We start from the raw sequence: 16,690 nt of genomic DNA, 5'->3' as shown, positions 1-16,690 counted from the left end.
GACTTGAATGTTCAGCTATCGAATCAACCAATCACGGCAATTCAGTGCATTTAGGCCTGCACTCTGGTCTTGAGCATCAGAATGGGGAAGAAAGGTGATTTAAGCAATTCTGGATATGGCTGGTCTGAGTATCTGAGAAACTGCTGATCTACTGAGACTTTCTCCACACCACCATCTCTTGGCTTTGAAGAAAAAGGTAGTGAAAAGAGAAAATATCCTGTGAGCAACTGTTCTCTGGGTGAAAACGCCTTGTTGATGCCAGAGATCAGAGGAGAATAGCCAGGCTGCTTGGAGGTGATAGGAAGGCAACATTAACTCCAAAATCCACTTGATATAACCAAGATGTGCAGAAAAGCATCTCTGAAAACACAACATGTTAAAACTTGAAGCAAATGAGTCTCGGCAGCAAAAGACCACACCAGCTCACCAGAATTAGACAACAGACGGGTGGATTTGGTGTAAAGAGCATGAAAGCATGGATCTAACCTGCAGCCGTTCAGATTGGTGTTGGTTGTGCAATGTTTGCAGGGATTGTTTTGGTTTTGGTTTTTTTGCTACACTTTGGGTCCCTTAGTACCAAATGAGCATTGTTGGTGGTTTAGTCCATCCCACTATAACCACAGTGGACCAGTCTTCAGATGGATGCTTCAAACAGCATAACACAAAATATCACAAAGCTCAAATCATCTCAAACTGGTTTCCTGAACATGACAATGAGTTCACTGCACTCAAATTGCCTCCATAGTCATCAGATCCCAATCCAATAGAGCGCCTTTGGGATGTGGTGGAACAGGAGATTGATATCATGGATGTGCAGCTGACAAATCTGCAGCACGTCAATATGAACAGAAATCTCTCTGAGGTGTGCTTCTAGCACTTTTTTGAATCTGTGCCATAACGAATTTAAGGCAGGCCTGAAGGCAAAATTGTCCCCAACCCGGTACTACCAAAGTGTGCCTAAAAAGTTTGCTGGTGAGTGTATGATTACTGATAATAACTATTAAAGGGGTGATAACATTGAAAGGGATGCACAGAGCCAGTCCAGCCAAGCACAGTTGTTAAGCTAAGTTAAGCAAACAGTCTGTTTGCTATAGCAAGAAATAGTTAGCAAATAGCAACAGCCAGAGACAAAGGCTATGTAAGTTACCATCTCCATGTGTTTATGTTTAAAGTGACTACATTGAAACTGTAAACTGCCCCAGGATAGCCCCACCCTCACCTGCATGTTTCATACGACAATGACAAAAGCAGTTTCTTTTAGGCATATCACCTACACCTAGTTAAAATACTTGTATATGGCACACAGTCAAAATGAGGCTCAAGCTAATATTTTGGTAATATTGTCAGGAACTGCTGCAATTATTATGCAAAGTTCATTCTAAATGGGGAAGAAAATAATTCTTCTTTAATATCTAATTAAATAATGGGGATTTACACAAGTAACTAGAAATATCTGCAGAGTAGGGCAAACACTCAAGAATACATAAAAGACATTCATAAAATAAACTCACCAAGTCTGTATCCTTCAGCTTTTGGAGTCATTTGTAATAAGCTAGTATTTGACTTCAGCTTATGTTCACATTTTCCAACTAATTATTAAACCCTCTCATCGTGTACTTATCCAACATGTATTCTATTTTTATTTAGGAAAAAAAAGAAAGAAAGAAAAAGCTTTTTTTGTAATTTAGTGCTAAAACAAGCCATCACAAATTGTGGTCTTGTTTGTGGGTTAACAAGACAGAAGCTGAGTGCTTGTGAACAAAATCATTAAAGAGCAAATTATTCCGTTTGAATTGATGGAGGAAAAGCCATTCTGTGGATGAAAGGATTTTAGATATTTCCCCAAAGCACCAAACCAAGGCCAGACGCAGATACATAAATACACACACACAGAAAAAAAGGCACAGAATGCGTGCATATGTCTAATATCAATACATGCACAAGTGCACATACACACACCTGGGTTCTCCCCGTCTGCTGCAGATGGACTATGTTTCACTTCAAGGTGACCTATCTACTGTACATGTATCGGGTCAGCGGGGGTGAGGCAGCTTAGCCAAGGAAGGAATGGAAGACAGAAAGGATACTGTCCGTGCACCTGGGTAAAGGCTGACAGGAAAGGCTTTAGGATAATGCTCCGTTGTCAAAGTTCCGGACGCTGGTTTCTCTCGCTCTCTTTTAAGTGTGTCTATGGTGCATTAAGAATCTGTCAGAGCAGCTTTAGTATTAATCAACGAGCCCACAGAAGAAACAATCGCACATAATCTCGCGCTCTAAACCCCGGTGACCTTCTCTTCAAATGCATAGATGAACTCCCCTTCAAACCACAGTCATTTAAAGACACACGCAGAGGCAAGCGCACACACACACGCACACACACTCTCACAGGCCCTGGCACCAGCGCTGGTAATTTGTTTCCTCCCCACTCTCACCCTCCCTTGCAGACTACCTGATTGGTTTCTCCCACGGCTGCACCCATGTCTCTCCACCTGGGAGTACATCGACTCAGCATGTCAACGTGACCTCAGAAGAGGACGCATTTTTAGACAGTGTGTATGTGCATGTGTGTGTGTGTGTGTCTGAAGAGAGACATTTTACCCCATCAATCCAGGGAGTAGAGACGAGGGGAGAGGGAGAAGAGAGGAAACAGGAGAAAAGGAGACAAAGTTCCATTCATCATCTCAGCAGCGTTGAGAGTGTATAAAAAGCAAGACGCATTCAGAGTCATCACTGAGCCAACGCTTCCATCGTGGTACTTCATTTATTAGGACAGTGCGCAGATCAATACGCCAGACATATACACCCTGTACTGTTGACAAGATAATCTCATCATTATGAATTTGGCTTGGGTCGTCAGTAACATGAGCAATCGCGACGCTTATCAGAGATGACAAGAGCAGAAAGAAAGGGAACCCTAAAATGGGGAGAGAAAGAAAGCACGGGAAAGCCAGGGAAGAGCGAGCGAGCGCGAGTTCTTCTTTTACTAAACAATGCTCAGAGCAATAGATAATGAAAAACAGTATTTCAGTACCAAACAGAGCAAAAATCAATAAGAAATGGAGCAAACCAGCAATTGATCTGTATGCTAAAGGCCCCAAAAAGATTTCTTTCTAAGACATAAACCCAGAGAGGGGGGCCAATTGAGTACATCTGTGTAGTACAATAGAAAAAGATGAGACCGGCCAAATATCCCATTTTCAATACACCATTAGCACTCTGCATCGCCGTCGCTACCCCGAAGAGCAGGCAGAGGCGACGTCTGACAACAAATCTTGTGTGCCCACCACTTAAAGGGCCTTTTGTTTAGACAATAACATCTGAGAGCGCCGACTCATTCGCCTCTGTTGCCACAAACACATAACAGCCACTGCAAAACACAGCGGCTGTCAATTCCCTTCAGACGCGCGCAGGGCTTTAGACATGGGAGTCAGATTTCAAACTGCGCTACAGATAAGCTGGAACAGAAGAGACAGTGGGATCTCTGGATCGCTCTTATTAGAGCGTCAGACGTTCGCAGAGACATTCACAGCACGTGCACGCAAAAAACAGAGACTGGCAGAGTGAGGAAACAAAAAAAACAAAAAAAAAGATGCTCCTCATATTGCAGCAAATTGTAATTTCCTGATTGGGAAGAGTGTAAGGAGAGAGTGTACTCTCCCAATCGGTAGTGATTGCGTAAAGGGAAAGAAGTTGTTCGGAAACAGACTGTTTTTGACACGCAGTTAGGTGAATTTAGAGGACATAAAACGGTACTCATTGTGTATCCCTCCAATCAATTAATCTCATTACTAATGTAGCTGTGGAAGTGCTGAACTGTAAAAGGCAAGGACATGGGGAGAGAGTGAGAGAGAAGGAGAGAGGCGAGCGGGATAAATCACTCCTCTAATACTAATGAGATAGAAGGTGAGAACAGATTCGCATAACTCATTCTTTCGGCTGCGTGTTGTTTCTGCAGCACATGCCTAGGGGGCACGGTGAAGGAAGATGTGGCAGAAATAAAAGCTCTCTCCGGTTGGACCGGCGCCAAGACACAGCGGAGCGAGCGAGTTCTACTTTGTTTGACTTTGAAAGTGTTTGATTTACAGCAAGGAGACCCAGCTGCTGGCAGCTCAAAGAATGCATTGCCACGCCGTGTGCAGCACGCAGCCGTCGGTGTGCTTGTGTATATGTTAGCGCGCATTACTGTGTGGTCACTTTTATCTATACCCATCTATTGCTGCGGCTGCGACTCCCCGCTGCCTAAAACGTTAAGTCTAAAGACCCCAGGAGGGATCTAAGAGTCTTCAGGGGGCAGGCGGCCACTACAGGGAAGCCCATTCCAATCTGAGGGAACCAGCAAGACCGGTGCTTCAGAGCACAGCTGGTGGTAGCTCTGAGGGTATGTGTGTGCACGCACACAAACCCCCCACAAACACAGGTAGACACATGGTAGCTGAATGCTAGATTCCTCCACTGTGAAGGTTATGCTTTATGTTGTGTTCTCGTTTGTTTGGGAGCTCTGTTAATGCCTGGTTGGCTCCTTGTGCCTGACTTGTTTGAGCACAATGCCAGCAGCAACAACGTAACTAGGGACATGCACAAATGTTTATTTATCGCAATCATCCGTCTTCCTTTTTTTTCTCCTCCTCCTTTTATGAAATATGACACGTCGGAGGGTATTCTCTATAAAAAAGAACACCTTACAGTAGAATGGTTGTAAAGTGACAGCATCGACGGTGTAGGCGTGCACCTGCCAGTGTCAGCGTGGTCAGGAAAATAAGACACAACGGCAGCCAACATCAGCTCATGGTCTCAGCAGCCTTGTAATTACAGAACAGCAGAGTAATTAATAAGTCGCAAAGGACTCGCCAGCCCGCATATGAAAAGTAAACCAAGCTAATCAACGGCACTTGCTGCTCAATGGAATGACATGATAAGATGAAGCTCTGGTGTCAGGGAATTAGGCAGAAGAGTGCTGCTCATCCACTCCACCTCTATTACACACAAACACGCATAGAGGCACACACAAACACACAATAACTAAGGAGTGGATGTCTACTGACAGGCCACAGTCTTATTATCATGCCCATGTCATCTCCAATAGGCTGCTTCCTACTGAACCAAGCAAATTGGTTTAATGTGTCCGGCCAATTTGGCTATCACAGAGCTCAACTTGTGTTTTCATATCCTGTTTCTTTCTCTACCCTCGCAAAAAAAAAAAGAGAATACAATTCTTCCATTGCCTTGCACTGTCACCCCGGTGGGTCTGTTAAAAATAATGAAATTACGCAGCGCACAGGCACGGCAGCTCGCTAAAAGGACATCTAAATAACATCAAAACGTGGCACTCTATACATACAGCACGTTGTTTTTGTTTCTTCTATATCCGTTTCAGTTTGATCCACAGTTTGATTTGACTTGAGTTTAAGTTACAGAGAAGGAGTGCGAGTGTGTAGCGGTGAGCATATAGTCAGGGGCCAACATTTCAATTATTCTGCAGGGTTACTTGGATTTTTGAAAACTTCCAATAAATAAAACATTGACTTCTACAGCTGCAGTGAAATCTCAAGCAAATTCACCGGATACTCGTAGCATCTGTATTTGCAATGAACTGTTAATTGCACGAATGGAAGTTTTATGCCTGTGAGCCTGTGTGATGTTTTCTGTGTCTAAAGAAAACATTAACAGTGAGCGAGGAAGACAAAGACAACAGATGTGTGCGTTACTACCACACCGGACTTTTCTAAAGTCTTTCAGGTAACTTTTCTAAAAATCTAAAAGCGTCACAGCCCCACAAGCAGAGGGGAAAACGAAACGCACCCTAAGGACAGGAACGAAGCGAACGAACGCTCAAATTCTGCTTCTGTCAGAGAGTCTGCGTCTTCTGTTTCCATCTTGGCCGGCGTTCTTGCCCACCGTCTTCCGCCCATTTCCACAAATACGTAGCCAGAGACCATCGATGCTTATCGTGACATCTTCCGCTTTCCTCTGATTTGTTAAATGATTTATTAATGAAAGAGGATGCAAACATAGCTGCTGTTCTGTGCATTACAAGAGCTGCTACAGCAACGCTGTTGAAGTGCGCACCTTTGCGAGCACCACAGATGAAAATGCCAATAATGGCAACTAATAAACAACAGCGTTTCTGTGTTTTGGCTTAAGAGAGATGTCCTAATTTACAGCACTTCCCTCAGGCAACGCTCTACTGGTATCTATCATATGAGCTTTGGGGAGATAAAGAAAAAAATAAAAGCGCTTATTAATAATTCAGATTTTTAGTGTGTAGCGTTATGTACAGTAGCAGCAGGTTTATTTGAGGAAATATATAGATATACCCTGAGGTAAGCTGATATTTTTTAAGGACTGGCAAGCTCAAATAAAATTAATCTTGCCCAGTGACTCAGAGCCTCAACTGGGGGACAAATGCACACAAATTCCAAAAAGTTTTTTTTTGTTGTTTTTTTTTTAACTGTCTCCCATTCCTGAAATGACTGCCTGCGCATCCAGTTGCTATGCTGTCGATCAAGGTTTCAGTGCGTACAGGTTTACCAAACTTGTTCCAACAGAAAGCTCTGGAGGAAAGTAGTTATCTAAAGATGAAGGGAGAGAAATGAAATAAAGAGTGCTTTTCTATTCACTGCCTCAGTGGCCACTGAGGTGTGGGAGCAATTTCAATACAATGCACAGCGGAGGCTTTGATAAGACTTTTCAGCGGAATCCTCAAAAACAGTCTTCACACGTGCATCTGTGTGTTTGGGTGCACGAGCGCGCGCGTTTCTTGGAGGAAGGGCGTTTCAACGTTCGGACAAATACAAGATTGTCACGCTCATAAAAGAGTAGGGGCTCTGTCACGGAGCCTGCCAGCTAAAGGCTTAAATCACACGCCTGGAATACACAATGACGTTAAACCTACACACATCCACACACACTCACACAATCTCCCTAAATTATGCAGAGTAAGACCATTCCTCGAAGCATCAATTTTCAACATCTGCTCCGGCTACATTGCTGGCAGGTATGTGCTCAGTCTAAACAGTGATTTTTTATTTTGTTTGTTTCTTCTTCTTAGTAAGTACGCTTTTCAAATGATCACAGTCACCACACTTGACGTTTGTTTTTATTCCAGGAATATTTAATTCACCGAATAGGATTTTGGATCTTTTTATTGTGTGTGAACTCAATCCCAAAATTCCATAAATTCAGATATTGTCACTCAAAGAAGTGCGGCTGCTCGCCTGGCAAATCCACAAGAAAAAGAAAATGCTATATTTCATGTGTATGAATGTCTGGCATTTCTCATTAGAGCAGCAGGGAGTCTTCTTTGCAAATGACAAGTGACAGTGTCAAGTCAGCAGAGACTGGACCCCGTTCCTCCCCGTCACCCCACACAAGGCAGAATGCCGCCACCTAAAGGCAGCTCTTATAGCCTTCCTCACACCCCCTTTTCATTTCTTTTTTTTTGCCTTTGTATTACTTGCACCTTATTAACGCGAACGGTCTCCCACTAAGACGAGAATCTGCTTAATTAGAGTTTTGTGGTGAATCTAATTAGAAACAAAACGAATCAATATGATAAAATATGGGCCGTTTGAACGCCATGACACAAGGTGTCTCTAACTGTTTGGTTACAGTGATGATGTCAGCTGTTCACAAAAGTAAAACAAATGGAAAAAAAGAGGAAGGTGCATACTAGGTGCACATGGCTGCCTAAAGCATGCTCGTGACAGATTGGACTTAAGTGTGAAGTGATGAAAAGTAATTCCTTCTTCCCGAACACTGAGACAATTTGCTGCAGACTGGTCTTAACCTTGATTCTACGCTAAGTAATTCCCTTCAACGCCTTAAGCAAAATTAGGCATCATTACTTATCATCCATCTTCTTATTCCAGGAATTCTCTCTACAAATGAATCTGGCACTGTGGTGACAATGATAAGGGCAGCAGAGCTCTGCTGATGTGTTCGTATTATTCCCTTCTCCCAGCTAGAAACCAACCCTAGCCTTTCTGCCAGCTCACTGCTATAAAACATCATTAGAGGCCGGAGTATGGAGAAAGACTGGAAGTTGAAGACAACTACAGCGGCTCTACTTGGAACAAGTTTGGTAAACCTGTATGTACAGATGAAGACAGCGGCACTGAGGTGCCCTTGTGAAAGTGATTGACCATGCGATATGCTCACCAAGTTTATCCATCTCCTTATTTATTTTTTTCCCATATAGCCTCTCCTTTGTGACAACTGTAGTGACAGATGGGCTGAGAGGCCTTGGGATCGATAGAAGGGGAATTCTGTCTTTGTTTCCTGACATTTTTCCCATAGCCACGCTAGCCGACTCAGGTTACTTACTGTCCACGCGCAGGGAGAAGCGAGGATGGAGTAGGGAGGAGGGAGGAATGAGATACGCTTCTGTAAAGCCTCTGAAGAAACTTAATGCCTCAGGCCATCTCCCTCTACACAGGTTTCTGTTGAATAATACAACAGAGCACCCTGAACGCCTGATGCGTCGAAGGGGACCGTCTGTAAACAAGACACCAAGGAATGTGTTGTTGCCTTTCCTGCTAGTTTCCCCTTTGACAGTCTGAATAAAGAGCGAAAAGGAAGCTCTCAAACTGTATGTGTGTGTGTGTGTCTGTGTGTGAGACAGCCTTGTGTTGTCCAATTCATCATCACTACATTAACAGAGAAACAGCCTGCAGAAAGGCCCAGCAATTATTCTCTCTCTCTGATTAGGAAGCCTTAACGATCTTTTTGCTGACCCTTGCCCTGTGCAGCTGGTTCATAATAGAAGCAGGGATGAGGCTGAGAGTGAGAACAACAGACAGTGGTCTTCCTCCCTGGTGGGAATATGTCACATCTGATCACCGTCACGATCAAGTCCTCATCCACTGAAAGCAGTGGGGAAGCAAAAAATGTAAAACAGAAAAAAGAAAAAAGCTAAAAATTAATAAAGTGCAACTGGCAAAAATGTCATGCCCTAACAGTGTCAAGCAGTATAAGACTATGATATAAAATTCAGTGCCAAATCATAGCATATGTTCTCTCAAGGTATATGTTCTCTCATAGCATTGTCAGATGAAAAACCAACAAGCACTTGGAGAGAGTGGGGAAGAAGATGGAGGTTCTTTTAGCAGGAAGAAACTTACAGAACCAGAATCAGGGTGGGCGGCCGCTTTGGCCAGAATAACGGGTAAATATCGTAATAAGGGTAAACTGTGCCACGACTGCCCATTATCCCCAGCATTACATACCAATGTCTTAAGCAGGCTCTAATCCTTGTCTGACACGACAGACTTTTAATGGGCTTAAGGCCAAAGACACAGAGAAGTTATCACATTAGAGGCTTATACACCCAGTACTCCGCTCAAAGACTTATGAAGTAGCTGTGAAAATAGGTACAATCTCCTAATCTCTAGGAATTAAAACCCACTAGAATAAACCTCATATAGCTATAGAATTTCATGTCTCACCAAAAGAAAAGGGAGAAAAGAAAAAAAGAAAAAGCATCAGTCATTACTTGGAGGAGCTTCACTATCACTAAGACATCTGTTGCTGTCACTCTGTATATGTTTAAATTTAGAAAATATTCAGGTAAAAATCATTTAAACAAAACTGATCTAGATGTAATTTTTTGGATTAAAGCAAGAACATTTCTTTGGAATTATGACAATGGTCCAAAATAGGATATATACCTGCTTATAACACACGCTAAGCTCTTGACTCCACAGCAATGAGATGACAGCGACCGAAAACTGATTTCAAAAGCCTGCCGTGACATATTCCAAGCACAACCGATTTGTGTTGATGTCACTGGCTCTGTTCTATGAGAGCACCAGAATGACTGTTTAATCCTTCTAATGCTCACCCCCCCACCCCCCTCCTTTCTTGTCTTTGTCTCAGTGCTTCTGGGCCTCTCTGCCTGTCCTTGTCCTTTTTTTTTTTCTTTCATTTTATAAAACAAGGGGTGGGGGGCCGATACAGGAAGTGGGACCTTTGTGAGTCCTGTGACGTAAAAATGGTGGCACAACAGTGAAGGAGTGCAATTTCTCTTACCTGTATGATGGACATGCGGTTAGTAGGTGTGTCTGTGGTGCTGGTGACTGGGCCTGTGAAGCTGGTGTGGCATCCCACGTGGCCTTGGGGCACGCTGAGGTTATTGGCAGTGGGTTTGAGGTACATGACCTCTGACCTTGGTGAGCTGAGTGGCAGACGTGTCTGGTAGTCAAAGTACATGGGAGAGGTGGCCAAGGAAGGGCTGCTTACCACATTCATCACATTCATGGCATCCCGCTCCTCCACCTCGCTCTGCACCAGCATGATGTCGTTCTTGTTAATCTTCTTCTTCTTCCCTTTCCCCAGCTGCGGGTGCGAGTACTCTGCAATGCGACAATTGTAAGTGCGAATCTCCTTGTTTTCCCGCTTGCACTTGATAGCTATGGTCACCATGGCAGCCAAAAGCATGATAGATATGATGCTAAGAGTTACAATAAGAGGCAAAGACATGTCCCAGTTCTGATTGTCCTTCATGTGCGGCAGTCCATCAGGAGGTCGTCCATTGGAGGCCTTGATGATGAGCCTGGCGGCAGCGGTCAGAGTCGGCTTGCCGTGGTCCGATACTCGAATGATCAGCTCAACAATGGGGCTCACGTCGTCCCAGAATGGGTGAGCCGTTCGTACCTCGCCGGTCACTGGATCAATCTCAAAGAGATGTTCCTCATTGCCATCTGATATCTCATAGGTAAGCCGCCCACTTTCACCGTAGTCATTGTCTACCGCCCTCACTGTGGTGACAATGTAGCCAACGCCAACATTACGTGGCACGTGGATTTCAGCGGTATCATTCTGAAGAAGCGGCAAAACTATGACAGGGATGTTGTCATTGACATCCAGAACACTGATGCGCACTGTAGCATTGCTCTCCAAGTGCGGAGATCCTGCATCCTTAGCCAGAACCTTGAAGTCAAAATATTTTATTTGCTCATAGTTAAAAGATCGAACAGCATAGATGGCTCCATTAGCAGCATTTACATTAACATAGGTGTTGACATCACCCCCACTAACATTGGAGTTAATTATGCTGTAGTACACGGTGCCATTTTGCCCAAGGTCTGGGTCATGTGCCAGAACTGACCCCAGGTATTCCCCAGGTATATTGTTCTCAGGAATCTGAAGAAGGTAGACTGACTTGGTAAAGCGAGGGGTATTGTCATTCTCATCCAGGATCTTTACTGTGAAGGATTTTGTGGAGTTCAGAGGAGGTATGCCGTTGTCTTTGGCCACAATGGTGACATTGTACTCGTCCTGCATCTCCCTATCCAAGGGCCTGTCTGTCACCACTGTGTAAAAGTTGTCATAGTTCTCTTCGAGTTTAAAAGGTACATTACCTAGGACTCTGCATTGAAGCTGCCCATTCCTGCCTGAGTCCTTGTCTGTGACACGGACAAGAGCAATGACAGTGCCTGGAGGAGCTGCCTCACTGATGGCCCCCTGTCTCACAGACACAAAGCCTATAGATGGCCAGTTATCATTCCTGTCAAGCACTTTAACGGTCACTTTACAATGGCCTGGGATTGGATTGGGACCTAGATCCTTTGCCTGGACGTCAATCTCAATAACTGGGCTTTCTTCATAGTCAATTTCACCCTGAATCTTTATGACTCCTGTTCTTGAATCTATGGAGAAAAGCTCTCGGATTCTCTCTGGAGCATAGCCACTAAAGGAATAGACTACTTGTCCATTGTTCCCCTCATCAGGATCGGTGGCATTTAGATCAATCAAGACTTTTCCAGGAGGTGAATTTTCAGGAATTTCCACAACATACGAGGGCTGATCAAACACAGGGCTGTTATCATTGGAATCAATAACTTTAACATTTATCTGCATGGTGCCTGACCTAGGATATTCGCCCCCATCAGTGGCTGACAATATAAGGGTGTGATGGCTTCTTTCTTCCCGGTCCAGTGGTCGTTGAATAACTAATTCTGGGAATTTAGTCCCGTCACCACGGGATTTTACCTCCAAAGAAAAGAGATTGTAGTCATCGCGTGTTATTTGATAGGTTTTCAGGCCGTTTTCCCCTGCATCTGGGTCATGTGCGCTGGTCAGGGGAAAGCGTGTCCCTGGGACTGCATTTTCAGAAATGTCAATATCAATCTGATCTGAAGGAAACATAGGTGAGTTGTCATTGATGTCCTGAATATCTATCTTGATCATGCATATCTCCTTGTCGTTGGCAAACACTTCCATTGAGAGCTGGCACTTGGGGTTTCTCTTACACAATGTTTCCCTGTCGATGCGCTGTTTCGTATACAGCAATCCGCTTTGTGGGTCCACGTCGATGAGATGCGGGGCTGAGTTCTCCAGCACTCTGAAGTTGGCTTTCTTACCCTGTCCTCCCTGCCCAGTCTGTTCAATTCCAAGTCTGGCATCTTTGGCAATGTTCCCAATCACTGTACCCGGACCCTGCTCCTCTGGGACAGAGTAATTCAAGTTTTTCAATGTCAGGGCTTGAGCCCACAAGAGCAGGAAAAAGAAAATAGAAAGATACATCTCCACTCAGTTAAAAGCTGCTATGATCTGTGTTGAGATTAGCCCCTCCTTTTAACTGTTGATATTTTGCTCAAATGTGGTATTTCTGTTATCCAGGACAAAATAAAGAGTTCTGTTCATCATGCGAGGCCTTGACATTTGTCTTTGTGGATTGTTTTTGCTCTGTCGCTCTCTTCCTCTGCGAGCAATCGGTGGCGCTGAGCACCTAATTTATATTCAGCTGAGCATCCAGACTCATCTGAGCAATAATCGGGATCCAGTCTCCAAACAGAATAGTCACTGCAAAGTGTTCAAAACCACCTAAGAAGGAAAACAGAAACAAGATATAGATGTTATAATATACATGAATCAATTAGCCACTCAAATGAAAAGACACTGAGCCGCACTGGCCATTCTGCCAGTAAGAAATCAGATCCACCTCTGAGCCAAAAATGAAACAAAGCTCATGTGTAATTCATCTCCACATTTAAGGAGGAAGCTTGTCAATTAGTTAACCTTGGGAAGACACTCCACGCAGCATAAAATATATGGGCAAATAATGATTCTCCTTGTAGCTTATTTACTCCATAAATACCACATCCTCAGTGCATGTTTTTTCAATCTATCTCTAATGTACAATGGACTACCTGACCCGAGCGCGATAATGGCCCATTCACACATTAGGAGAACTCAAACTGGAATAGGACAACTTCAATAATGTGGTATCACTGCAGGCGTACAACTGAACACGGCCTATTGTGGCGGCTATTTGAATAAGTGTGTATAAAATGAGCCTCTTACACGCATTAACAAATCCGCATAATCCGGATATTTAAAATGAGCCTTATAAAAATTCAGAAATGAGCTGCCAACATCTCAGCACAGCCGTGTAATTCTCTCCACTCGTGCTCTCTGCCTCTCTTTCTCCCTCTTTCTGTGAGAGAGATTCATCGCTCCTTGGAAGAAGACGAAGAAGCTGTTGCATCCGCATGCATGGGGATGGTTGCGAGATAAGGTTTGGAAACGAGCAACAGACAGCGGAAAAATAAGAGAAGAGATGTCAAATGATTACAAATATATAACTTACCAAAAGAAACTGCGCAAATAGTCCAAGGATAGAACTGTACAAAAAAAGAAAAAAAGATAATAACAACAAAAGGAGAAAGACAAAAATTTAAAACAGTCAGTTCCAGCAGGGTTTAGGGAGAGTTTCGTCTCCTTAGCCCACTTCGGTAGGTGCCACCCGTATCCTCCTTCTCCTCTTTGTGAAGAGGGAGAGAGGGGGGAAAGCCACAAGCCTCCAATGCACACGCAGGCTACAGTGCAGCGCAGTGGAAATAAAAAAAAAGTGCTCCAGAAAAGTATGACTGTAATGTCAATGAGCTGAAGTCCTCTCCGCTGTCTGATTAGGATGCAGCGGCTTGCCTTCTGCCTGCAGTGAGTCACCGTTCTTCAGGAAGGAAAACTGAGAAATACTCTACGAAGAAGAAGAAAGGATGGGAAAAATCCAGATGTGTGGTAAGGTAGATCCAAAGTGAATATTTGAAAGGCAGTCAGTGTTTTTTCCGCCGTTCGAGACAGCACAGAGTTACTGATTCCCGTAGTGGCATTTTTGTCCTTGCCCGTCGTCCCCGTCAAAGTCCACGCACACACACATGCACACACACACACATATATTTATATATATACACACAGATACACAGAGAGACAGCTGCTGAGGTGGTCAACAACAACGCCGCATTCCGGCACAAGTCTCCCCTATATCTGTCAGGAAATGTGCGATTTCCTTCAGCACGCACGCACAGTCGTTATTTACTATTTCGCACACGCAGCACAGCCCTAAGCCCACGGAGCGCTTCCTCTCACTGACTGAACTCCGGACACCGCATGGTGCATTAAACATTGTCGCTACTCTTCTGGCAGCCAATGAATTTGAAGAGGTGGGAAGAGAAGGAGGGGATTCAAAAGCCGCTGTGGGTACTGACTACAAATGATTGGTGGCTTGCAGTTCACCGGTGGCGGATGAGTTTTTTTTCAAACCGCACTTCATTGTTGTTTACAATAAAGGAAACGGTGCGTTGGGGAGGGGGGGCAGGCTCGCCGACATATGCACTGGGGCCAGGATGAAGTGGTTGGAAGTGTCCGTTAGAGCATCAAAAAATAACAAGACGACAGATTTGAATCCAGTGGAAGTAAATTTCTCTGGTACAGAGAGCAGAGACCTCCCTGATCCCGACGTAAAAGCGCCAGTTTAGTTCTTTGGTGCACAACTGTCTTAGTTTTCTTAAGAGGGATTGTGAGTGTTTGGGAAGTGCACGTTTTAGGAGCTACTTATTACACTTCGCAATTACCGGTCTCCTTTCGCGGTTTTTATTTAAAGTTCTAGCTAGAGGCTTTATTTGCCGTGCCACCTGAGAAGCAGCAGAGATTGCGTTAATCATTTCCTATGTAATTAAAGCTGCTAAATGTCTAGGCAACTGTATGATGGGAATTTATGATACATTTTGAATTAAGGACTGCAGCAGGTAGCCTATTCGATAGTGACAGTGAACTGTCATGGCTGTTTCAAACGAGAACAATTAGCAGTAAATGTCCCCTAAGCAGTGGAACAAGGGCTAAGCTGTTCAGTCATAAGTAAGAGTATGTTGACTATCTGTGCTTTTAAATGTGTGCTAGACAAAATAAGGAATTTAAATAAAGCATTTCAGACTTTAGGAAAATGTGATGTGCATTATTATTATTTTTTAAAGCCTTTCTCCCTAGCAGCATCGCAGACAACTAACTCAGGCAATATTCAGATTCAACAATATTAATAATACAATTAGCTTTTAACTGCAAGCTAACTCAGAGACACTTCCACCTTAGCTGGGTCAGGACATGCATTCAGAAAAACTGATTAGAAAAAAGTAATAAAAAGTTTTCCAATCAACCCACTGTGTCACACTGTTGCTCGTCATCATCCGTCCCACGGTTAGTAACTGGTGTGTATCTGCAAAAACGGCAGATTACAGGTCAAGAATTTTCAGTGGTACTTTTGGCTCAACTATCGCTTCATCATCACTTCAGCGCCAGCAGAGCTTCTGCTTCGCCAGGGCTTTACTAAACCTTTCATTTGGTGTTGCTATTTCAACACGTCAGCTTTGCTCAATATAATCATGTATATACATGGGTCTCAACCTCTTTGACTTTCCCGCTGACCTTTCTCCCTGACAGGGGGAATGACAAAAGTGTCAGATACGTTCAGTCAGATGGCGACCAAAGCTCATTATTAAACAGCAGGTTTGATGTACTAATGTCAAGATGTTGATAACTGATGAAGGTAAATGTCACATCATTGTCTCTATCTGTGCGCTGTGTGTGTTTGTGTGGATCTGTGGTGCATATTTCCACTCCCTCACTGTGGCCTTCTTTAAACTTTCTCATGTGGGTGTTCACAGAATTAAGAGTTGACGTGGTGGACTTGTACCAAGCCAGTTTTTTTCTTCTTCTTCTTTAAAGTCGATTGATTAGCAGCATTCTCTGAAATAATTTCTACATAATTCAGCCTGCTCTTGAACTGAAGTCGAATTAGTTGTTTTCCTCAAGACCGCATTGTCTTCACCGTTGGGTTTTTCATAATTTTCCTAAATAAAATGATTGCTTTATTTTGCTTTTCAGCTATGAAATGCTACGTAGTGAGCTCGAACAATGTCTGGAAAATCACCTGCCTTGATGAAATGTCGCCAGTGCTGCCAGAGATAAACCCAGCCATTAGCAGCTTTCTTCATTAGCCCAATTAAATGGCCCTCAGGAAATGCACTGACAGAAACCGTATTTGGAATGGGCTGCTGGTGAACAGCTGCATTAAAACCCTATTTTGTAAATTAAATTTCAATCTAATGGCAATAGCCTTTCTTCAGGTGATAATAAGAGGAAGAAGGCCTCTTCCTGCCACACTGTTTAACACATTTTTTTTAATTCCCTTTTCCTCCTTTTCCTATAGTCTGATCCCCCCCCCCCCCCCCCCAACAATGAAAAGTTTAACACTCCTGCCACTACAAAGAAATTTAAACCATACGAAGCCAGAGTTTGTTCTTTTTCTCTGCTACCTCTGTCAGAAGAAGAATGGAGAAAAAAAATCAGAGCTGACTTTTACACATGGAGAGTTTTTTCCAGCAGCAAACTGTCACCTCTGTCACCACTACTTTTT

At 43.7% G+C, this 16,690-nt stretch overlaps 1 protein-coding gene across 2 annotated transcripts in view; it reads right to left on the bottom strand.

Moving 5' to 3' along the window:
- The window catches only part of pcdh17 (protocadherin 17), a 67,218-nt gene extending 52,863 nt beyond the window's left edge, over positions 1-14,355 (bottom strand). The window contains exons 1-2 of one of the 2 annotated variants that reach the window (XM_085272097.1): positions 13,589-14,355; positions 10,027-12,822 (exon numbers count right to left, since the gene is read on the bottom strand). In XM_085272097.1, coding sequence (XP_085128223.1) covers positions 10,027-12,522 — 2,496 coding nt within the window. In that variant the 5' untranslated portion in view covers positions 12,523-12,822; positions 13,589-14,355. The remainder of the gene's footprint in view (positions 1-10,026; positions 12,823-13,588) is intronic. The other variant, XM_085272105.1, reaches the window with a different exon arrangement.
- Positions 14,356-16,690: the final 2,335 nt, after the last annotated feature.

This window comes from Mchenga conophoros, linkage group LG1 (genome assembly GCF_057382185.1).
Source record: "Mchenga conophoros isolate Kocher_MC1m ecotype Shallow Benthic linkage group LG1, M_conophoros_male_GT1.1, whole genome shotgun sequence".
Lineage (NCBI taxonomy): Eukaryota > Metazoa > Chordata > Actinopteri > Cichliformes > Cichlidae > Mchenga > Mchenga conophoros.
Note: the sequence above shows the minus strand (reverse complement) of the source record. Positions and strands in the feature narration are given on the sequence as shown.